This window comes from Euphorbia lathyris, chromosome 1 (genome assembly GCF_963576675.1).
Source record: "Euphorbia lathyris chromosome 1, ddEupLath1.1, whole genome shotgun sequence".
Lineage (NCBI taxonomy): Eukaryota > Viridiplantae > Streptophyta > Magnoliopsida > Malpighiales > Euphorbiaceae > Euphorbia > Euphorbia lathyris.
In genome coordinates, this window is record NC_088910.1 from 51353205 (window position 1) to 51377983 (window position 24779).

Consider the following 24779-nt stretch of genomic DNA (forward strand, 5'->3'; position numbering starts at 1 on the left):
ATACGCTCTTTAAAAAGCGATCTACCTGTATTGAGGTTTTCTTTTACTTTAAGATTTGTAGTATCCCTCTGCTGTTGAGTTTACCGTATGTTTTCTTTATCTTCTGTTTGAATTCAGGAGAGGGTAAATGTTATATGTTTGCTTTTCAAAAAAATTAAAAATGATGTTTTATTCCTTTGAGATTAGGAGAAGTTCTACAGGAGTCTGGGATCAACTGGTCCTGGACCACAATATCTGAACTTGGTCTCCTACCATTCTACAATATTAAAATGATAACTGATTGATTTGTGATTCTTTATTATCCACCAGCAAGGTCGAAGCAGAACCAATGCAAACGTACAGGGCCTGGAATAATTGAACTGCCTTTGCATTTGGAGACCGAAAGTTCATACATATCTGGTTTATTCAATTTCTCATTGCATTCATGTGTTCATTATGATTCAAAAAATAAAAAGAAAAAAGGTATAATATAAACTGAATGGCTACATACATTCAAGATAATGATATCCTTCCATTATACAGTTTTTGTTTTCAACAGATCATTTCAGAGCATGCACTGAAAAAGGATGCTTATAATTATTTCCTATTCTTTTTTTTTTTGGTAGAAATAATTATTTCCTATTCTACAGACTGCATTTGGTGACTTGCTACTCTTTTCATCAAGAAGATCTTTGACGGCAATCATATGCTTTTTCTGTACCTTGTGGAACTCAGTTACAGAAATGATGGTCAAAATATGCAGCAATCAACTAGGTGATGTAACTTCCACCTCAATTGAATTTGAACTAAAATCTGGAGCTCCCACACTTTAGAGGATTCCAGACAAACATGAATTAACAATGCATCCAATGTACAATTCACCTAAAAAACATATGGCTTCAAATTGTATATTTCCAACCCGGCTAAGCTTCTATTTGCAGCTTACTTCTCAAGTTTTGACTGAGTGTAAAGTTTCTATGGACGATATTACTCTGAATAGTGCATACACAGTGTGCATTAGTAGGTTGCCAACAAAAGCCAATGTCTTGAATGAGCCACTTCAAAGTAGGAAAACAGCTACCCGTTAAATTTATGAGCACCTTTACAGAATGAATTCGGTCGTTTGAGTAGGTCCAGAAACTACATATCAATTTCTAGGAAAATGGTCCTTGCTTGAACACTTCATTTCTGTTCCTATTACTGGCATCAAAAGATGTAAGCTTCCCCGTTAAGATAACTGCAAAGAACAAGCATTTTGGGATGTCAGGAAAATGAGAAATGACTAAATTAGCTTAGTTTGTTAATTGACTTCAAATTCTTTTTCCAGCATACAATAGAACCTGGAGAGGACAGTGTAGCCCAATATACTGACAAAAAGCATTTGAAATGAAATGAAAGAAAATGACAACCACATGGACAAAAAAATGACCTTCAACAGAATTTCCTGGTCGGTATGAAATACTGGTACAATATGATCCGAGGTTTACTGAAGTCCAAATGTAGTAAAACTCACAAGCGCTAAATCAACAATGTTTACTTCAACAAACCATGAGCAGCTCTTGGAATACATAATCAGAAACACATTCTGTACTCCTTACTGACATTCAACATCATGGGCACCCTCCACTGAAGTGAGCGTAGTTCCCCTAATAGATAACAGGGATGCCTTCACAAATCATGCCTCTGAAGCACTTGTACTCATCCTAGAAGTCCCATATCTGAATCTTTAGTCACTATAATCATTAAGCGGTTGGCAACTTATTTACCCAATTCACTGTGTACATGGCCCTTGGTTGACATAAAAAGATGCGGTCACAGCACTTGATTGACCTGATAATATCAAGTCCTGAGAACACCTCAAAGCTGATTTCAGGTAACCAGTGGCTTGATAACCTGTTGTTAAGGCTTGATTTATGATTTCATCCGGCATAATACCCATCTTTAGAGCATCAGCATGCAACATCATCACATTGGTCATGTGTTTTGCATTTAGATGTCCCTGCAACATGACAGCATAAACCAATGAATCCGGTCTTACACTACTGCATCTCATATCCGAGAATAACTTGCTAGCTTTAAACATATACCCTTCCTTGCACAAAGCTTGAATCAAAGATGTATAAACCACAAGATTTGGAGAACACAAACTATCATCATTTACTTGCTTTCCAATAGAGTCATTTCCAGTCTTGCTTAAGAAAAATTGAAGTGCATCAGATGTCTTTCCGGCCTTGCAGAGGCCATCAATTAAGCAACTAACAGTGAAAACATTAGGGCTGTGCCCCGCCTCCAGCATATGCTTGTACAACCGAAGGGCTCCTTTAATGTTGTTATTTTTACAATGCCCGTCGATCAAAGCCGTAAAAGCAACTAAATCTGGCAGAATCTGTTTGATTACCATTTCTGAGTACAAACCCATGGCAGATTGCATGTTTCCCACCTTGCAATAACCATCAATTAATGTAGAAAAGGTGATAACATTTGGTTCTATACCCTTCTTTGTCATTTCAGAACATGCCTCCAAAGCCTTCTCCAAGTTCCCTTTCTTGCAATATCCATCAATTAACGTATTGTATATTACAGCATTAGGAGCAAGCCTCTCTTTCTCCATTCTTCTCAGCATACTATCTGCTTCTTCAACTGCACCTGAACAACAAAAGCCCTTAACAAGTATACTATAAGTGAAAACGTCAGGAAAGATGTTGAACTTTTTCATCTCCAAGAACAAATCCATTGCTTTGGTGAGGTTCTCTGCCTTAGATTGTCCATCAATCAGTGTGTTATACACAACTACATTTGGAACAACACCAAACTTGATCATCTGAACAAAAATGTTACAGGCTGCAAAGACATTACCCACTTTGCAAAAACCATCAATCAAGATACCAAATGTCACAATATTTGGCAGCAGTCCTTCATTAAGCAAATCCTGATATAATTCAAATGCCTGTTTTGCATCCGCTATTTTGCAATATCCGTCCATTAAAACATTATAAGTATACAAATTGGGAAGAACTCCTAATTCCTTCATTTTTCCAAGCATATTTTTTGCTTCCACCAATTTAATCTCGCTACAAAGACCACGAATGAGAATGGTATAGGTCACAACTGTTGGTTTAATCCCTCTCTTCAGCATCTTGTTTAACAAACTCTTGGCTTTCAAAATATCACCTTGCCTACAACAAGCATCGATCAAGACACTGTAAGTGATAACAGTAGGCACCAATCCACGAGAAGTCATGTCCATAAATAAATCCCACATGGAATCAAAGCTCCCCTTTTTAGTTAACCCACTTAAAAGCGAATTGCAAGCTCGAACTGCAGGAATCACCCTACTCTGCCGATACACCCTTACGGCTTCATGGACAAACCCCATTTCAGAAAATGCAATGATCAACACTCCAAAAACATGGGGGTTAAAGTTAGAGCCTTGTGACTCATTAACGGCATCGAAAATCATAGAACAAACACGATGAGGTTTACGGGATCGGAGGAGGATTTCGATTAGGCATTTTGTCAAGCACTTGGCAGTGGTGTATATACTTGCATTTGTTAACTCGTGGATTTTAGCAGAATATACGTGCAAATTCTTGGCTGGGTTTTGCTTTGGAGCAGATCTTATAAAGTCCCGAACTTCTTGAGGGGTTTGGGAGTCAAAAGCAATGGAATTGAGATCAGAGGAGGAAGAAGAGGATAATGATGTAAAAAAGAGATGGGTTGTAATGGTGGTTTTAAAAGGAGTAACAGATTGTTTTGGCGGGAATCGCTTCAGCATTGTTGCGAATCAGGATGAGAGCAGCTCTAATTCTATTTGGTTGTAAGATACTGAAAAGAATTGGGTTGTGAGACCAATTCAATGAAAAAGTAGAAGAGCTGCATCGATGGTATTATATTTTGCCCAAATCAGAACTCACTCCAACAACAAAAATCAAATACCCATCCCCTGAATTTCCTTTTACTTTTCTAAGTACCATTTTAATTTTTAAATTAAATCTTTACAAAAATTAGCTTGATTTAAATAAGTCTCCAAATTCACCCTAGTACTAATTACATTTTTTTTTCTTTTTTAAAAAAACAAATTCTAAATTTTAATGATTTAAAATGCCACTAAGCAATATGAAGTTAATTGTTTCCGACCGAGTTCGACCGAGATGACCGAAGTAAGAACCGAACGATTGTGCAAGGGGTAAAGAAGAGAGTAGATAAACTTGAATCATTTTGGGTGGAAGAGTTGCAAAACTTCTTATGGGCATATCAAACAACACCCAGCACAACTACATGGGGAAATTCCATTCTCCGTTACCTATACGGCATAAGCATTCATCCCCGTGGAGATATGGGCATCCAACCCGAGAAATTTTTTCTATTCGAAAGCGGACAATGAACGAGCATGAGAAAAAAAAACTGGATCTCCAAAAAAAGAAAAGAAAAAGGAACAAGTAGCATTGACATCTAATAGCCAAAGAATGAAGTCCAATCATGAAAAAAAAACATCCTTACCTCGGCGACTTGGTTCTCTAAAACACTAAAGTCTCGCAATCATCTTCACACAGAGGAAAAATGGAGTGCGATTGGGAGGGTCATTTCCATATTGCCGAATGCGTCACACGCACACCTATTTTTGTAATCTTTTCCTTCGGCAATGCTATTATAAACAATACCATTCGACAATACTCAAGTCATGCATTTTTCCTAAATCATGTCTTTCGATAGTCGATCATCTATAATAAATTATTCGAGTTCAAGCTTAAAATCCTTTAGATTATAACTAAAGGTTATTCTATACTTGATATAAGGATTTCTATCATAATCTCCAGTCAGTACATTCTAGAATGACTTTATTTCTCACATATTGGTCCAGTGATTTAGATTCACATTAAGTTAAAAATACTTCATAGAATTACATCAATAAATGAGGAGTTTATTTCCTAAATCACGTAACATTCAAAATTGAAGCAAAAACTAAAAAAAAAATCAATCAAGATTGCAAGTGAAGAGAAATTCATGATTTAAACTCGAAAATAATGTTTAAAAGTTACATCATAAAACATAATAGAGGATTATAGGAGGAAATTCTCCTTTCCTAATAGCTTAATCGGCATTCTCATTCTCCACTAGAGGGAACAAATTCACCAAATACTGAAAATCGGTGTCTATATGCTTTTGCCTAAGCTTTTAAAGGAAAAAAAAGTTCGATAACCATTCATCATCTGGTGCTCCAATTCAGTGGTTGCGACCACGTTCGCATTCAACTGCTCTACATTAGTTTGAAGAGTGGAAGATCTTTCCCTCTCTTCATTAATGTCTTTTATAAGGGTGGCCACATGACCCTTTTCTGCCTCCAGTTCTTACTCAAGATGCGCAAATCTCTCCCTCTTAAAGTTCAAGTCTCGTTTTCGAAGAGATTATGAGCCTTTCTAAAGTTCTTAGATTCAGACTTGGTGCGTTGGAGATCATTTTTTAATCTCTTCAAATTGGTAATTTGGGTCCGAATGATTTGGTCGCGTTCGGATATGATACTCTCCACCTCATCTATACGAGAGCTTTCTATAGTGCGATCTTATCACTCTTTCAGGCTTCGGCTTCGTTCGCCTTTGCATCCTCAACACCTTTGTTGGAAGTAGCCAAATCTCCCTCCAAGACTTCACTATGCCATTTTCCCTTTCACATGACACAAGATACATGACAGACATTTGTTTTCGTGTCGTCTGAATATTTTTCGTGATAGTATTTTAATTGTATGTCATCTTAAGGCGAAATAAAAAATGCGCTTAATTCTCAGATGACATTACGATTACAGAATCATGTCATCCAAAGAAAACGCACGTTTTTGTTAAATTTGATGCGCTCAACAGATGACACTTCTACTAAGTGAATGTCATTGTATGCCGAAAACAAAAAAGCGGCAAATGAAATTTCACTTACGCGGCCATACCAAATTTTAGGCGCTTTATATCATTTTACTGAAATTTCAGCTGATATGTAAACCCTCTCTCAATCCCAAACCCCAGTTTTAGGTTACGCAAGCTTCATCCCTCTCATCCCTCTCTATCTCCATGGTTGATTTGAACATGCAATCACTGGGCGAGCTGGAAACACGGTACTGGTAAGCCATATTTTCTTCGTTCCTAGATGTATCATTGTTCCTTACTCTTATCTTTTCCTCATCCGATTTACTTTTGTGTATGTCGATTTCAGTAGCTGGTATAAGGATCTTGTGATTTTCAGACCTATCATTAAAAGGTTTAGATCTCTCGCTTAGCTACACTGATTTTATTGTATTTAGATTCACTGCTGTAAAGCTTGGGTCTTTATCTTTTTTAATCTAGGGCAAGACAGTGCCTGATACAGTAGATGGTATGAACTCATCTGTTTCCTTTTTATTTGAACACTATTTGCAGGGATAGTAAGAATGCTTCATTACATGGGACGACTGACTGAAGAGATTGTCAATCGGTTCATGCCTTTAGCATATGGGAAGATTTCTTTAACTTACTGAATATATATTAATGTTATGTTGGTTTGAACTGATTGGTCATGCTTTTAGAAGTGATTGTGTATGTTTGATGTACTATTTTGGAACCTAAAACTCATTGATTTAGGAAACTAGCCTGATTTAGTATATATATTGTTATGTGGGTTTGAACTGAACGATTACATATATGTATGATGTTTTGGGTGATGATGAAATGATTGGTATGAACTGATTGGTTAGATATAACTGTTTAGGAAGCTAGGACTCATAGACTTTATGTATGAATGATCATTAAACATGTAGTTGATTAGGCATACTCTAAAGCTTTGAATGTTCATTGAGATTGGCACTGCTCTTACACCTATGAGTTATACTGCTAGAAGTGATTGAGTATGTGTATGTGTATGAAACATGTTTATGTTTGATGTTCTGTTGATGCTTATGTTTGAGGTGCCTGATGAGTATGTGTACGATTGTTCATTTGGGCATATAGCTTATTAATCATGCATCAAGTATTAGAGAAACCTTGTAAAAGGGTCATTAAGCATGTGGCTGATTAGGCATACTCTAAAGCTTTGAATGTTCATTGATATTGGCACTACTCTTACACCTATGAGTTATACTGCTAGAAGTGATTGAGTATGTGTATGTGTATGAAACATGTTTATGTTTGATGTTCTGTTGATGCTTATGTTTGAGGTGCCTAATGAGTATGTGTACGATTGTTCATTTGGGCATGTAGCTTATTAATCATGCATCAAGTATTAGAGGAACATTGTAAAAGGGTCATTAAGCATGTAACTGATTAGGCATACTCTAAAGCTTTGAATGTTCATTGAGATTGGCACTACTCTTACACCTATGAGTTATACTGCTAGAAGTGATTGAGTATGTTTATGTGTATGAAACATGTTTATGTTTGATGTTCTATTTGTTGGTCCCTTATAACGTTACACGTATAGTTCCAAGGGGGGGTTAGGAGCTATTTAAAAATTTTAAGTTAGGGCAGACTTCTTTTTCGTGAGAAAAAGGTTTTAACAGCGGCGCTGAGTGAATAGCAAGATACTGGCTTAGTCAACTAGTGACTAGGTCAGTTTCTTTACTTGAGTCAGGAGATAGCACTAAGAGTCTATTCCTGAGCTCAGATATTCAATGCGCACAACTCAGCTTGACCTCTTTACTTGGTCAGTTTTTGTTTAAGCAAGCAATAAATATATAAAGGAGTTTAAGGTTAGAAATATGTTACTCAGCAGATTTATCCAGGTTCGGCCTCCAAGCCTACGTCCTGTCCCCGGAACACGTTCCGAGATTTCGAATTCTCTACTGAGCTCTTTAACGGTAGAGCATCAAACCTTTTACAATCTTAGCAACTGAGTATAACAAGAGTACCTTCCTCTATACCTCTACTCAATCCTAATCTCTCGCTGAGTACAATAACCGAGTACTCAGCCTCTCCTTTCTAATCTCTAGAAATGATAAGTGTTTGTCCTAAACAACGATTGCTAAGACACCTTAGATGATTGAATAACCACTCTAGACTTTTACACAAAGATATGAAATGTAGTGTAAGATTGCTTTGCTTTTTCTTGCAGAACTTTGCGTAGAGATTTGGTCAGCGTAATGGCTTGATCAAGTTCTGTGTTGAATGAAGCAACTGATGGCACTATTTATAGAGACGTCTGAGGCATCGGTCATTTCGAATTTCGAAATAACCGTTGGAGGGAAACGGCTTCCTGTCGTTGTCATCCTGACTTGCTCAGAGCCCTCGGACAATCAGATTAGAGTATCTTCTCTCCTCGGTCAGCTTTTGGTCAGCTCGGCAGAATGTCTCTCCATTTATGGTAAGGTCAACTAGACAGCATACTGTGTCGTCTGAACTTTACCCAAAGTGGAAACACTTTGTCTGGAAGTTTTACTTAGCCAGCTGCTGTCTTGTACGCTTTGTCGAATCAACTCGGCAGCTTAGTCCCGAAGTTGTTCCCCGAAGGTCTTCTAGATCCTTCTTCCGCTGAGTTGCGTTTTGTCCATAACGACAATGTTTTGACATACGCGGGCCGAGTTGCCATAAACTGTTTGACTTGGGCTTTGACTTCCGTATTGGGCTTTGGGCCTTTTAAACTTTGTATCTTATAAACAATTTAACTCAACATTGAACAAACACATTAGTAGTATAAATCAAAGCATTTAAACTTAGTGTGTTTAGAATATGTTTTTAATTATACTTAAACAATTTTGTCAAATCAAAATTATGTGGAAAGGTGTTTCAACAAAATCCCCCATTTTGATGTTGGCAAAACTATTCAGCGAAGAACTCAGTATTGAGCTCCCCCATGATAGTTGACCTAATATGACTTGGCAAACTCCCCCGTCAGGGTTAAGCCACTGACTTAGTTTTACTCTAAATATTTGAAGGTTTAATCGAGTGAGTCTAAGGTCAGTTTTCAGATATAGGTCAGCTCATGGAACATATTCTATTTTACTCAGTGTTTAAGCGGAAGTTTTAACGTTCAGAGGGCGCTGAGTAATGTGTTGTTCAATGAGTCTTATAAGACAGTGTTATAAAAGCATACAAGTCAATGTCAAACATGTTATCAGCATTAGGTTCAATCAATAAATTTTATAAGCATTAACCATAGCTGATGTAATTGAAGATACATAATAACTTAATACTCAGCATCGTATAAAATAACTCATAACTCAGTTTTAGGATAAAAAGATGCAAGTATTGATATTGCTAGAAGTAGTCAGCATGTACAACAAAAGATAAGCATAAACATATAGACTACAAACTTAGCATAACAACTGAGCTAGCCTAATTTTTATTTCTTTTTCTTTTGCTTGGACTGACTATGCTCATGCTGTGTTCTAGCTTGTTCTTTCTCCCCCGTTTTGTCAGCATCGGGAGGAGGAATCCTAAAGGCGTCGGTTAAGACAGCTGTGGTCAGTTCCGTGGACAACGCCTTAAGTCTGTCGGCGCTTTCATTGACACCGTAAAAAATAGCAACTCCATCATCTGATACCTCGGCGGGTATATTAAGTTCAGCAGCGCTGATCATGCTTACTATGAAGGCTTGAGATTTTCCTATCCAGGTAAGTGCATCGGTCAGACCAGCAACGACTTGATGGAATGTCTTGAGTAAGGATGTGTCGTAGTATTGACGCTGAATATTGCTGTGACGTATGTGGTTGAAGGTTTGTCTTGTGATAGACAGCATTTCATTTTGCTTCATAGCGTCAGTGTTCATCTCTTGCTTGTTCAAGTTCATCAATCGAATGGCCTCACCAATTGGCTCTACTGAGCACTGAGAATAGGAGACCATTTGCTCGTTGGTTTTGATTTGCTCGGTGTGAAGCTGAGCAAAAAGCATTTTGACTTCATCAGAAGTTGCATAGTGTGTGTTCGCAGCTGACAAAGTCTGAACTTGTTCTTGAAGAGCGTTGAGATGTTGAACTATTGTCAGCTGGATCTCAGCCAGCTTTGCGATGGAATCCTGCTTAGCTTGCTGTGCTTGAAAGGTAACGATGACACTCAACAAGTCTTTGAATCCCTTGACTTTGTTGAGAAGCTGAGTTACATGGGAGAGTTGAGTTGTCTCAGCAGTAGAAGACCCAGCAACAGGTTGAGTGGTTTGATGAAGGTCTTTGATTAGTGTTTGCACCGAGTCGATGATTCTTTTTCCAGACTCGGTGGCATGCAAGTAGCTAAGGGAGCCTTCATTAACTTGTCTTGTATCCTCAGTATGACCGGTTGGAAGAGGAGTCAGAGGAATAATATGGTCAGTGACTAGAAGTGTGTTTCCAATCTGCACTTGAGTTTCAGGTAGAACTGATTGATCGGCAGAAGTGTTGATTGGAGAAGAGGTAATTCTAATGCTGTCAGTGCTGACTGGTGCATGAATGTTGTGAGTCAGCACAATGCTTGGATGGACAACATTTACAGAAATTGACTCAACTTGACTTGTTGAGTTGGCGGAAGCATTCAAGTCGGCGTGTTCCTTTGGTGAAGAAACAGAGGCTTGCTTTTCAAGGGAAGCCGATGGAGTAGAAGTTGGTTGTTTTCTGAAAAATTTCAGCTTGAGTTTAGAAGGGTCTTGGGTCGGCTTCTGGATGACAAAGTTAGGGATAGTTGGTGGTTGAACAGGAATGTCAATTACTGACTTCTAACTTGCCATAACTAATCTTCTTCTGCGAGGAGGAGTGTCAGCTTGAATAGACTCTCCTGAGTGAGAGGGAGAAGTTTCCTCTTGATCAGCATTAAGCTGGTCAGCTTGTTCTTGTTCTTGATGAACATTGGGTTGGTCAGTTTCTTGTTCATTTCTAGCAGCCAACACAGTATTTGTTGGCTCAGCTCCAATCTCACTATCTGTCTCCTCAGAGTCCTCAGCGTCATCCTGACCGCTGGCTTCTTCTTGTTCTTCATCTTCTTCACTATCGCCATCTAACTCTTCCTCAACTTGTGCAATGAACTGATCGTCCAGATGCACCTCATCTTCTTGATGCTCAGCTACAGTTCCTAGACACTGTGTGCAGTGAGAGTCACCAGGGACAACTACGTCAGTAGGAATAGCATCAATAGGAGTCAGTGTAGAAGACTTCTGCTTCTTTTGAGGCTGCTCATCAGCATCTGTTCTTTCCTCAATTTCAGGCTCATCTTGCCTGATCCTTTTCTCAGCTGACTTAGGTTTCTCCTGACCTGGTTCAGCAGCTGACTTAGGCTTCTTGGCCTGAGGCTCAGCCTTCTTTGAAGGAGTCCCAACAGCTTTCCTCTTGCGGGCAGCTGGAGCCTTTGTCCTTTTGCTTTTCTTTGGAGCTGATTCCTCAGCTTGTTGTTCAGCAACAACTTTTCCTTTCTTTAGTGGCTGATTGAACTTCAAATCCCTCATCGAAGCTGCGGTTATCTCAGATCCTCTAGCCTTAATTTCCTGAGAAAGATCAATTTGATGATCTAAGAGGATTCTGGTGATGAGTGATCCCAGCCTGAGAGTTCCAGTGCTCCTTAGGAACCCAGCAATCAAGAATACTGGCATATTGATCGGCTTGTACGTCAGCATATGCCATATGAAGCATTGCTCAAAATTCATTGCTGAGGTGGTGCAGTTGATCTTGGGATAAATAAAGTAGGTCAGCAAATAGTGAGCCATCTTTTGGTGCTGACCCATTGAGGTACTTGAGATTTCTCCAGAATAACCAGGGGGCTTGCAAAAGTTGACTTCGTAGTTAGTGTTATCCTGATCTCCAGTTCTTCTCAGTTTTGCTCCCTCATTTTTCAACTTCAGCAAATTTGCCAAATAGGTGGGATTGATGAAAATCGTTTTCTCCCTTACTACTGTTGCCAGATAGTCCTGGTTATCATCAGCGACTCAGAGATTGTTGTAGAACTCCCTTACTAGGTCAGGATAGGTGTGATCCCTAATGGAGAATAGCTCGGTCCATCCATTTTGCGATATCCATTCGCAGAAGGGTTGCTCGGATGTCACGAAGGTCTCAGAAACCCATCGTGAGAAGTCTACTTTCCATTCGCTAATATCTTCAAATACCTTGGTATAGGTTCTTGCCTTGGTCGGCTTTCCTTTGGATGAGGCTGCTTGGCCAGCTTTGCCTTTGCTCGGCGTAGTGACCTTGGTAGTTTCAGGCACAGTAGTTTGCCTGGAGGGTTCATCGGAGCTGGTCTTAGGGTGACCGGCACCGGAGATGTTGACGGAAACTCTAGTCATTGTTTCAGAAAAGGATTGGGAAGCTTTGGGAGTTTTTAGAGAGAGAATGCTTTGCCAAAGAATTCGGTAAGTGTAAAGAAAATAAAAATGGGGATTTACCCATTATTTATAGCGGTGAAGAGTGGATCTTATCGAATCCATGTGTCAGTTTTGCCTTGGGATTGTCAACCGACAAAGATCCTGGCTTTTATGACACATTCGGCGCATACGTCATCCTAGGTGGCTATTCGCGTGCTTTTGCATTTAATGCAACGGATCTAACTCTCAGCGTTTAGAATACTAAGCGTTTTAGATTCTGAGTGGTCAGTAGTATATGAAAGGATGATTTCTCAGTTTGAGATTACTACTCGGTGTGCATATTAACTTAGTATTGATATGTATTTTGCGTTAAGTACTCAGTATAACAATCACTCGGCATGCATTTGCATAAATCATTCAGCACAGAAATTCACTCAGCATAAATTTACATTTTAGAACAGGAATTTACTGAAGAGGATTAAACATACCAATGGCTTCTCTAAGTATGCTGAACTGTTCACGAGCCAGTGGCTTTGTGAAGATATCCGCAAGCTGCTCATCCGTTGGGACGTAGGTCAGCTTTATCTCACCCTTGAGTACATGGTCTCTAATGAAGTGATGCCTTATGCTGACATGCTTCATTCTGTTGTGTTGAATTGGGTTCTTTGATAGATCAATTGCACTTTTGTTATCGCATTTGACCTCAATTGTCTTTGTTTGAACACCATAGTCTTCAAGCTGTTGCTTAATCCATAGGACTTGAGCAACACAGTGACCAGCAGCAATGTACTCAGCTTCAGTGGTAGACAAGGCTACTGACGCCTGCTTCTTGCTGAACCAGGATACAAGACAGCTTCCCAAGAAATGACATCTTCCAGAGGTGCTTTTCCATTCTAGCTTGTCTCGACCATAGTCAGCGTCAGTGTATCCAACGAGTGTAAAGCCATGAGTGTTGGGATACCAAAAACCTGCGTTCACATTCTCGTCAGCGCAGAGGACAGTGTCAGTGCCCATAGGAGTGGATATTGGCTTGCAATTTTCAAGATCATATTTCTTCAATATCTCCTTGGCATATTTAGCTTGACTGATGAAGATGCCATTCTTTCCTTGTTTGATTTGAAGTCCAAGGAAGAAGTTGAGTTCTCCCATCATAGACATTTCAAACTCAGTCTGCATTTGCTTGCTAAATTCCTTGCACATTGACTCATTAGTAGCACCGAAAATAATATCATCAACATATATTTGAGCCAGCAGGGTATCTTTACCCTTTCTCTTAATGAATAAGGTTGTATCAGCTTTGCCCCTGACGTAGTTTCTAGTCAGCAGGAAACTGGCCAGCCTCTCATACCAAGCACGTGGTGCTTGCTTGAGGCCGTACAGAGCCTTTTTGAGCTTATAAACGTGGTTTGGGAATTTAGGATCCTCAAACCCTGGAGGTTGATTAACATAAACTTCCTCGTTTATAACTCCATTAAGAAATGCACTCTTAACATCCATTTGAAACAGTTTAAAGTTCATGTAAGATGCATATGCACATAAAATCCTAATAGCCTCTAGCCTTGCCACTGGGGCAAAGGTCTCACCATAGTCAATACCTTCTTGCTGACTGTAGCCCTGAGCTACAAGCCTTGCTTTGTTCCTGACTACGTTTCCTTGCTCATCCAGCTTGTTGCGGAAGACCCATCTTGTTCCAATGGTCTTCTGACTCCTTGGATGTGGCACTAGCTCACATACATCGTTTCTTCTGAATTGGTCAAGTTCCTCTTACATTGCGCTCATCCAGAATTCATCTTCCTCAGCATCAGCGAAGTTCTTAGGTTCCTGAACTGAGACGAAGGCTACATTGCTGAGGTACCTCCTGAGTTGGTTTCTTGTCATCAGGGTATTCTCAGCGGCATCAAGGATTGCACTCTCTGAGTGCCCTCTTGGAATCCTTATCTCTTTGGGTAGATTGATGTCTTGTGCTGTCTGTGTTTCAATAATCTCTGCAGGTGAAGACTGGTCAGTGAAAATAATATTTGGTTCACGTTTACCTTTAGTCAGCCCTTGAGGGAATGACTCAGCGGCTGTATCTTGATCAACGGGTGCTGAGTGTGGATCATCCTCGGTCAGCGGCAGATATCTTCCTGCAGGGTTAGTTTCGTCGAACTCAACATGTACTGACTCTTCTAAAACTTGAGTTCGTTTATTGAAAACTTTGATGCTTTGCTGTTTGTTGAGTAGCCTAAAAAGATAGCTTCATCAGCTTTTGAGTCAAACTTAGCTAGGCTATCTTTAGTGTTTAAAATAAAACATTTACAGCCAAAGGCATGAAAGTATCCAATGTTGGGCTTTCGTCCTTTCCAAAGTTCGTAGGGGGTTTTCTTTAGTATAGGTCTAACAAGAGCCCTATTAAGAATATAGCATACTATGTTAACAGCCTCTCCCCAAAAATACTTTGGAAGCCTATGCTCACTCAGCATTGTCCTGGCTATTTCAACCAATGTTCTGTTCTTCCTTTCAACAACCCCATTTTGTTGAGGTGTCCTAGGAGCAGAAACGTTATGGTCAATGCCGTTGGTTTCACAGAATTCAACAAACTGTTGGTTTTTGAATTCTCCACCATTATCACTTCGGATGTGAGCCAATTTTAGGTCTTTGTTATTTTCAAGTTTCTTAACCAAATTTGAAAATGTCTCAAAGGTCTCATCCTTGCTACTCAGCAAGATGACCCAAGTGTACCGAGAGAAGTCATCTACAATGACCAAGGAAAATCTTCTTCCACCCAGACTCAGCGGCTGGACTGGACCGAAGAGATCCAAGTTTAGTAATTCTAACGGTCGCTTAGTTAAGACAATGTTTTTGCTATGAAAAGATTGTTTGGTTTGTTTTCCAGCTTGGCAAGCGTGGCATAATTGATCTTTTTCAAATCTAAGTTCAGGCAGTCCCTCAACCAATTGCTTTCTTGCTAATTTGGCCAGGAGGTCCATGCTTACATGACCAAGTCTCCTGTGCCATAGCCAGGAATTTTCTTCCTTTGAAACTAAGCATACAGTTTTTGAAAACTTTTTCTCTAAGTCTAGCATAAAGACATTATCAATCCGAGGGGCAGTTAAAATTAATTCATTTGTTTTTCCCTCGTATATTTTACATCCAGTAGCATCAAATATAACTTTTCTCCCATTATCACATAGCTGAGCTACGCTGAGTAAGTTATATTTGAGTCTGCTGACTAGGGAGACTGACTCAATAGTAGGATTACCTCCGATGGTTCCTGACCCTACTATCTTACCCTTTTTGTTGTCTCCAAAACGTACGCTTCCTCCTCGTTTACGCTCAAACATGATGAACTGAGTTTCATCACCAGTCAGGTGCCTTGAGCATGCGCTGTCAATATACCACATCTTTGACTTCTCAGCACACCTCAGGCTTACCTGCATTGTAACTAGTTACTTTTAGGTACCCAATTCTTTTTGGGTCCTTGCTTGTTAGGTTCAACAGGTAAAGCATCATATTTTATTTTATGGCGGCATACTTGGACAGTATGGCCATTCTTTCCACATAAGTCACAGCTGACCTTCCGTTTAGGATTTTTCACTGACTGGTCAGCACCCCAGTGCTGAGCGTGCCAGCACACCTTAGTGGTGTGTCCTTTCTTCCCACAGAAGTCACACTGGACATTCCGCTGGGGATTCCATCTCTGCTGACCAGTACTTCGGTACTGAGCATTCATAGGTATATTCCTTTTGTTTTGAACCTTTAGTTGGTTCTGGATATTTGTGACGTCCTTTCTCAGTCTCTTTGAATCTGATTGGACTTCAGAGACAGACTAATGTATGATCTTCATGTTATCATGCAAAGTTGAGTTGTCTTGAAGAAGGTATCTGAGGTCACTTAGCTTGACCTCTTCAACCTCGTCACAGCGCCTGCTGAGTGCTCTAATTTTCTTATTACACTTTTTGACAAGTGATATTACCTCATTTGATTGCTCCTCATCATCAGATGCAATGGAGGGGTCAGCATGCTTAGAGACGCACGGCTCAGCAAGTTCGTCAGCCATGAAGCATATATTCGCTAACTCGGTGGCCTCAGCTTCTGTTGATGAAGACTCATCACTGTCGCTCCATGTAGCCACCATTGCCTTTTTGCCGTTCTTCTTGTCTTTCCTCAGCGTGGGGCAGCTTGACTTGATATGGCCAGTTTGATGACATTCAAAGCATGTAATGGGCTTTGAGTTGTCTTTCTTGTATTTGCTGTCGCTGGACTCAGCTTTATACTTATCAAACTTTCTGTAAGGCTTCTTAGAATATTTGTCATTCTTCCTGAACAGCCTCTTCATCTTCCTTGTGAACATAGCCATCTCTTCATCATCTGTTGAGCTCCCATCAGTGGAGTCAGCTTTCATGACAAGAGACTTCTGCTTCTTGTCTTCAGACTTTTCCTTCACCTCGAAGTTTTTCATTGATATCTCATGGGTCAGCAGTAATCCGATGAGTTCGTCATATTTGTAGGTGGTTAAGTCATGAGCTTCCTCGACAGCGGTCTTCTTTGCTTGCCAGTCTTTAGGAAGACTCCTGAGTATCTTTTTGACTTGTTCTTCCTCAGTGAAGATCTTCCCAAGTCTCTTGAGCTTATTGATGATGTTGGTAAACCTTGCATTCATGTTAGATATACCCTCATCATTGTTCATTTTGAATAGCTCGTACAGTCTCATCTGCTGGTTCACCTTGGACTCCTTTACTTTATTGGTTCCTTCGTAGGTGACCTCCAGCTTCTTCCAGATCTCTTGCGCCGAATCACAACCTGAGATTTTATTATATTATGTAGCATCGAGCGCACAGTGAAGCATATTTATAGCCGAAGCATGATTTTTGTAGCTTCTTGAGATCATCCTCTGTCCATTTGGCCTCAGCTTTAACAACTGTTTGGCCAGCCACAACTTCGACAGGTACAAATGGGCCTTGGACTATGGATAGCCAGGCACTCATATTTGTAGCCTGAATGAAATTTTTCATCCTATTCTTCCAGAAGGTATAGTTAGACCCGAAGAATAGGGGAGGCCGAGTAATGGACAGCCCCTCAGGTAAGATCTGAGTTGTTTGGTTTCCTGGGAGAAACCGAGTGCTGTTTTCACCCATAGTGGGGATCAGCTCAAGGTGGTTAAACCTTTTACAGTGAGCTTTTAAGCTCTGATACCACTTGTTGGTCCCTTATAACGTTACACGTATAGTTCCAAAGGGGGGGGGGTTAGGAACTATTTAAAAATTTTAAGTTAGGGCAGACTTCTTTTTCGTGAGAAAAAGGTTTTAACAATGGCGCTGAGTGAATAGCAAGATACTGGCTTAGTCAACTAGTGACTAGGTCAGTTTCTTTACTTGAGTCAGGAGATAGCACTAAGAGTCTATTCCTGAGCTCAGATATTCAATGCGCACAACTCAGCTTGACCTCTTTACTTGGTCAGTTTTTGTTTAAGCAAGCAATAAATATATAAAGGAGTTTAAGGTTAGAAATATGTTACTCAGCAGATTTATCCAGGTTCGGCCTCCAAGCCTACGTCCTGTCCCCGGAACACGTTCCGAGATTTCGAATTCTCTACTGAGCTCTTTAACGGTAGAGCATCAAACCTTTTACAATCTTAGCAACTGAGTATAACAAGAGTACCTTCCTCTATACCTCTACTCAATCCTAATCTCTCGCTGAGTACTATAACCGAGTACTCAGCCTCTCCTTTCTAATCTCTAGAAATGATAAGTGTTTGTCCTAAACAACGATTGCTAAGACACCTTAGATGATTGAATAATCACTCTAGACTTTTACACAAAGATATGAAATGTAGTGTAAGATTGCTTCGCTTTTTCTTGCAGAACTTTGCGCAGAGATTTGGTCAGCGTAATGGCTTGATCAAGTTCTGTGTTGAATGAAGCAACTGATGGCACTATTTATAGAGACGTCTGAGGCATCGGTCATTTCGAATTTCGAAATAACCGTTGGAGGCAAATGGCTTCCTGTCGTTGTCATCCTGACTTGCTCAGAGCCCTCGGCCAATCAGATTAGAGTATCTTCTGTCCTCGGTCAGCTTTTGGTCAGCTCGGCAGAATGTCTCTCCATTTATGGTAAGGTCAACTAGACATCATACTGTATCGTCTGAACTTTACCCAAAGTGGAAACACTTTGTTTGGAAGTTTTCCTTAGCCAGCTGCTGTCTTGTACGCTTTGTCGAATCAACTCAGCAGCTTCGTCCCAAAGTTGTTCCCCGAAGGTCTTCTAGATCCTTCTTCTGCTGAGTTGCCTTTTGTCCATAACGACAACGTTTTGACATACGCGGGCCGAGTTGCCATAAATTGTTTGACTTGGGCTTTGACTTCCGTATTGGGCTTTGGGCCTTTTAAACTTTGTATCTTATAAACAATTTAACTCAACATTGAACAAACACATTAGTAGTATAAATCAAAGCATTTAAACTTAGTGTGTTTAGAATATGTTTTTAATTATACTTAAACAATTTTGTCAAATCAAAATTATGTGGAAAGGTGTTTCAACACTATTGATGCTTATGTCTAATGTGCCTAATGAGTATATGTACGATTGTTCATTTGGGCATGTAGCTTATTAATCATGCATCAAGTATTAGAGGAACATTGTAAAAGGGTCATTAAGCATGTGGCTGATTAGGCATACTCTAAAGCTTTGAATGTTCATTGAGATTGGAACTACTCTTACACCTATGAGTTATACTGTTAGAAGTGATTGAGTATGTGTATGTGTATGAAACATGTTTATGTTTGATGTTCTGTTGATGCTTATGTTTGAGGTGCCTAATGAGTATGTGTACGAGGAACATTGTAAAAGGGTCATTGAGCATGTATGAAGCATGTACTGATATGGCTTGCAAATGATAAGATATATCCATACTCTTTTTGAAATTGAACATGACCTATGATGATAAGTAAGGAATAAGTTGTATTGAATAACTTGTTATATCATGTTAGGCATACTCTTAAAGCTAAAATGTTATGAACTCAACTGGCTCATTTTTATTTGAAATGATAAGTAAGGATTCTGAATGCAATTCGTTTATGAAGCATGTATGAAGCATGTATTAAAGGGTAAATTTAGGCTAATTGTATGTACTGATATGGCTTGCAAATGATAAGATATATTTTGATTAGATAGAATATACATATACATACGAACTGAATAACAAGCTCTACATAAAGGGTTATGTATGTGCATTTGCCATACTCTTACTATGTTCCTTTCCACTCAGTTTGATATCGTAACAACAACATTAAACATGGTGATAGGTTTATGATGCATTCAGCACAAACAGAGTCCTTTGTTTTGACAGCATCATAAACCTCATTACCAAGTTTAGAGTACCACGAGTACAACCCAAGTGGAAGGAGCATTGTAAAAGGGTCGGTTTAGTCTACTTGCACATACATACAAAATGAATAGCAAAACTCTACGTTATATTACAAAAGGGGGGATGAGTGTTACCTTTCGGTTGTAATTGATAGTCCAAAGTTCCTTAGCTGTTTTGACTAGTGAAAGGAAATTTGGAATTGGAATGAGAACCACATTTGGATATCACATTGCCTTTCAATTCTCCTTTCACTTAGCCAAGACAGCTTAGGAGATTTGAACACCCTTCATATTCAGCACAAACAGAGTCCCTTATGGTGACAGCATCATAACCCTCCTTACCAAGTGGAAGAAGCATTATAAAAGGGTCAGTTTAGGAGCACAAAGCTCTACGTTATATATTACAAAGGGGGGGGGGGAATTAAAGGTCCAAAGCTCCTTAACTATTTTGACTAAAGAAAGGAAATTTGGAATTGGAATAAGAACCACATTTGGAGCTCACATTGCCTTCCGATTCTCCTTTCTCTCAACCAAGATAGTTTAGGAGATTTGGACACCCTCATATGCACTTTGCATACTCCTCAGTCCATATCCGGGCGATCCCCTCATACTCTTCCCTATTGCTGCGGTATTGCTCAGCAACTGCTTCTTGCCCAGGAAATGGCTCCTCACTGTGGGGCTATAGAAGTAGATCATATATGTGCCACAGACACTACAAAATTCATAGAATAATTAGAACAAAAATATGATGTTGTATGTTTATCAAATGAAATAGATAAATGGTTGCATTATACCGTGGCAGTGGAAAAGCGATGGTCATTAAGGATACGGGGAAGATGAATCGACCCATGAGTATCCACGTTAGGATGATATATCCTATTCCGGAACCAAAACTGAGAATAAGAGGAGAGCTCTATTAGTGTATGTTTCATATAAGGGATTATATCTTACTGATCTGAGTTAATATTACTCTTGCAGGTCTGTTTGGGAAATCCGGATGGTATCTGATTCTGATTTCAAATACACCCCTTTCATATGGGGTGTATTGGGGGCCTTTCATTCTAATCGACCATTGGAAGAAGTTACCATCGAGAGGACTTGTACGTTATCATCCAAGAAGAATCATTAGAAATACATAGAAGAAACCAGGAAGGGTTACAAAACAACTATGGATTGACATACGTACCATTGATGGCCAGAAGCCGCTCTGGGTTCTCCATGTATAAGTTACCCAAGTCAGCAATTATTTCTCCTGGAGTTTCAACAAGTGGATCCATTGTTGGTAAGTTTTTTGGCTGTTGAAGGTATGATTCTGAATTATGATGCATATATTTATAGTGATATGATTGTGGTAAGTGAAAGGCCGTGTTAGGGGAAGGGTCACGTAATTACTACTGAGTTTAGGGTTATGTGTAATATTAATGACCTGCTTGGCTTTTGCAGATAGCAAGACCTTTGGGATTATAGGCCTAATTATTACTCCAAGATATGGATTGACTTATGGAAGATATGGATTGACATTAGGCACAAATGTACTGGTTATTATTTTGGTGTTTTAATTCAGAAATGTATTGATATGGATTGACGTTAGGCACAAATGTAAACATATTATGAGTATTGGTCTCCAATAAAATTAAAACCATTGACATACAGAATTTCATCTTCATATTTTAGAATGTTTCTGTATTCAGGTATAAAAACCAGAAATTCAAACGAAGAAGAAGGCATAAAGTGACATTTTAATTTTTAAAAATGTCATCTAAACAGGCTATAACGTCAGAAATTATTATACGAACTGTCATCTAAACAGGCTATAACGTCAGAAATTATTATACGAACTGTCATCTCAAATTGAATATGCCAATTTCCCACACGCTAACCTGACGGTTTTAATTGTAAAAATGTCATTTGATGACATTAAAGGCGACGACAGTAATAAATAAGCTGCATCGTAACAAGGGTAAAATGACAGTAAGAAAATAGGCTAATGTCATGTGTGATGACGAAACATGACAGAACCTGACCGTCGTCTGAAGGTGCAATAGACGGCAGCAAGCCCCATGACAGATTTATATCTCGCGGGACGACGGTTTTTAACCGTCATCTGAAGAGGGTTTTGGCGTAGTGCTTCTACCTGAGCAAAGGTCTCTTTGGTAATCTCAACATGCTACTCTAACTCAACTTGCTTCCTCAAGTAAACTTCAGCCAACTTAGAAAGCTCTTGATAGACCTCAAAAGTGCAGACAAATTCTTTATTTACAAATTATAAGACAAAAACAGACACAGAGAATAAAGAAATGGAGAGAAAATTTGAAAGAATCACCTTTATGGCATGAGACATGGTCAAGTTGCACAATCCTAATAAGATTTTCTCTAAAAAAGCTCATTTTCTTGAGGAACCACCGCTAGGTGGGCCAAGTCCTTGTTCATGACATGATTATTCAAGGTGGCACGTTCCCCATACAAGCGATCCCACAACTAAATTCAAAAAATATATAAATGCGTTAACGGTCGTAGGAAACGAATACTATTCAAAACATTAATGGATGCAAAGTTTGTTTAACAACCTTAAAAGCAGTGTCCTCCAACATCAAAGACTCTAAATCTACTTCATTCTCTAAGTGGTCCTCAATCTTTCCTTGAGCTAGAGGTTCATGTTCATGAGGAAACCTCATGAACTTCCACATCAACCCGTTCGTCGGAGTTGACCGGAACGGAGGCGTCAGGCTTTGCTTCAATGGGGTGACTAGATGCAATAGATGTACCAACTCCACTATTCTCCTCTATGGCCCCAACCTCTACTCCAACATTCTCCTTCATGGGCTCAGCCTTCTCAAAATCTCTTAGACGGGCTATCATGTTGTCATGAATAGACATGTTAGCGAAAGTACCTACACTTAAAATCGAAAACAAAAATGAAGTTAAAACACAAGTCACGTTCGTAGTGCTTTTGATAGCCTTTAGTGTATTTATAGATTTCTTCCCATTCCTATCACGAAGGGCCGAAGGAAAATTATCTTAAACCATCTCCAACATCACATGATAACTCCCTTGAGTGAAATATTTGAATAGAAGCCTATGATCGATTTCTCTTTGTCAGTTTCCATCAAGACCGAATCTTTGCTCACATCAAATTAATTTCTAGATCTTTACAGATCTAGGCAAAGGCAAAAATTCCAGCCAGGCCTTTGGTGAAATATGGTAAGGACAAAGATTGAACTCCTTCAATACGTTGATCATCCCGTCCGAGAGGGGAAATCTTAGCCCCCACTTCAACAGTTGGGTAAGTACCCCTTCATACCCTAGAGGGTCCGCAAACGCCATCTGTTCCTCAGTAGGTATGCTAGCTTCCATCTTATCTAGCTTTGGGGTAAGAAGCCACAATGCCTATCAGCTCTCATGCAGTTAAGGTCGAGGGTTGGTCATAAACCCGTAGGTTCGTTTGCTTGGAAGAAGCAGCCTTCTCTGCATCTTTTGATTTCTCAACATCCTTGGCTGATTTTTTATTTTCAAGGCACCATAACCGTGTTTTGAATGTTCACAAAAGAGGTCAGTTCTTTGAAATTTTAAAGGGAAGGGGATTTTATAGAGTTCTTTCATCGCAATCCTTCCATACAACAAAGAAAAAAAGAGAAAGAAAAGGGAAAAGAAAAAACTTGCTAAGTTCTAAAGAAACTTGCAGAAAGCTTGAAGGAGACAGAAGAAAGTAGAAAAAATCCTTAGAAAATTAGTGTCCCCCTTTTATAGGATTCTGAAAGAAGATGATGAACCATCGTAATAAAGAGAGGTGATGTTTCAATCATTACGCTGATTCAAAATAATCCAAAGCTCGAAACGATGGTAGAAGTGCACTTATTAATAACATCGATTAAAGAGAAAAGGCACGAAAAAGGACATCTGTCATGAATTCAGAACGATAGCCATAAATGCAAAAAAGATGATGTCGTATTTCAGCTTCACATGACCTGTTAGCAATTAATACCACTATCCCACGCCTCCACGTGCTTCTCTCCTAAGGCACGAGGCATGTGAAAACACATCAGCACAAAATCTGCTAAGTTAGGAAGAACTCAATTTGACCGAGGGATAACTTTGGTTTAATATAGGCCAAAATCCCGACCAAGGGATTCAACCTTCGGTCATCTGCTGGAACGAAGTCCTAAAGCACTTCGGTCTAGGGCTTTTGGTTGGGGGACATTTTATATTACACAATTAATCATATTACATGTGGATTAATGAGACATCCACCTCCTCAATAGTAAACGTCAAAGCCATCGGAATCCATCAAGAAAGACCTCAAGGACATGCACATTCATACTCGCGTCTAAAGCTGTGATTTGCGGAATCACATCTGCAGCGGTTACAACCCTTTTAGTTGACAACAGACTCAAACCATTGATTGTCTATCACGTGGACCTCAGTAAGTACAAAAGGTATTCAATTCATTATTCTTGCTCATCTAAGCTGCAATTCTTTTTTCAATATCATTCACCTCACTCATTTAAGCATCTGAGGGGTCGCTATTCCATCCCTTACTTGATCTTTTTCTGTCTTATTTTAGACATTTGAAGGATCTGACAAGCTCAACTAGGATTGTAACACATCACTGGTGTTTGATGGCCTTTTTTGGTTCATATTCTTGTGTTCATAGGCTACAGTTCTAGGTATGGATGAGTCTGTATTAAATGTCGTCGTCGGTCAAGTGGATAATCTTATAAAATTCTGTCCTACAAACAAGGAAATGGACTTCTCAAGTGAATTTTAATAATTTGTTATTCCATTTTTACAATTTGTCAGCTACTTGATTTTGAAGTTCACTGTTAACCCCTTGTTTGGGAGGAGGTTAATGGGAGTAAATGAAAGTAATGGAAGGTTAAGTATTAAGTTAACTTTGTTTGGGAGTTATTTTTTGAGAGTAAATGGAGGTTAATGGAGTTAAATGTTTACTTCCTCTAACCTCCAAACTTTAGCCTCCAAATTGGGGATTAATGGGAGTAACGTAAATTTTTTTAAAATTTCTTGTCTCTGCAGAATAAATTTAACCTTCCTTCCACTCCATATTTAAACTCCCAAATGAAGTTAAACATTTAACCTCATTTACATCCTATAAACTCCCAAACAAGGTTAATTTTTAACTTTCATTTCCATTACTTCCCTTCCCTTTCCATTACCTCATTTAACTCTCACCTCCATTAACCTCCAAACTCTCAAACAAAGGCTAAATGTTTTATCACGTATCATTTCACATT

General features: G+C 39.3%; 1 protein-coding gene across 1 annotated transcript; it reads right to left on the reverse strand.

Annotated features, from left to right (window-relative positions):
* Positions 1 to 392: 392 nt before the first annotated feature.
* On the reverse strand, positions 393 to 3906 carry LOC136232441 (pentatricopeptide repeat-containing protein At5g61400). The gene is made up of 2 exons (XM_066021620.1): positions 1409 to 3906; positions 393 to 1216 (listed from the first exon to the last, which is right to left on the reverse strand). The coding sequence occupies exon 1, from the start codon at positions 3752 to 3754 to the stop codon at positions 1751 to 1753; it is 2004 nt and encodes a 667-aa protein (XP_065877692.1). The 5' UTR covers positions 3755 to 3906; the 3' UTR covers positions 393 to 1216; positions 1409 to 1750.
* Positions 3907 to 24779: the final 20873 nt, after the last annotated feature.

Coding starts and splice junctions, on each gene's coding strand:
- LOC136232441 (XM_066021620.1), bottom strand. CDS start 3,754: ATGCTGAAGCGATTCCCGCCAAAACAATCTGTTACTCCTTTTAAAACC.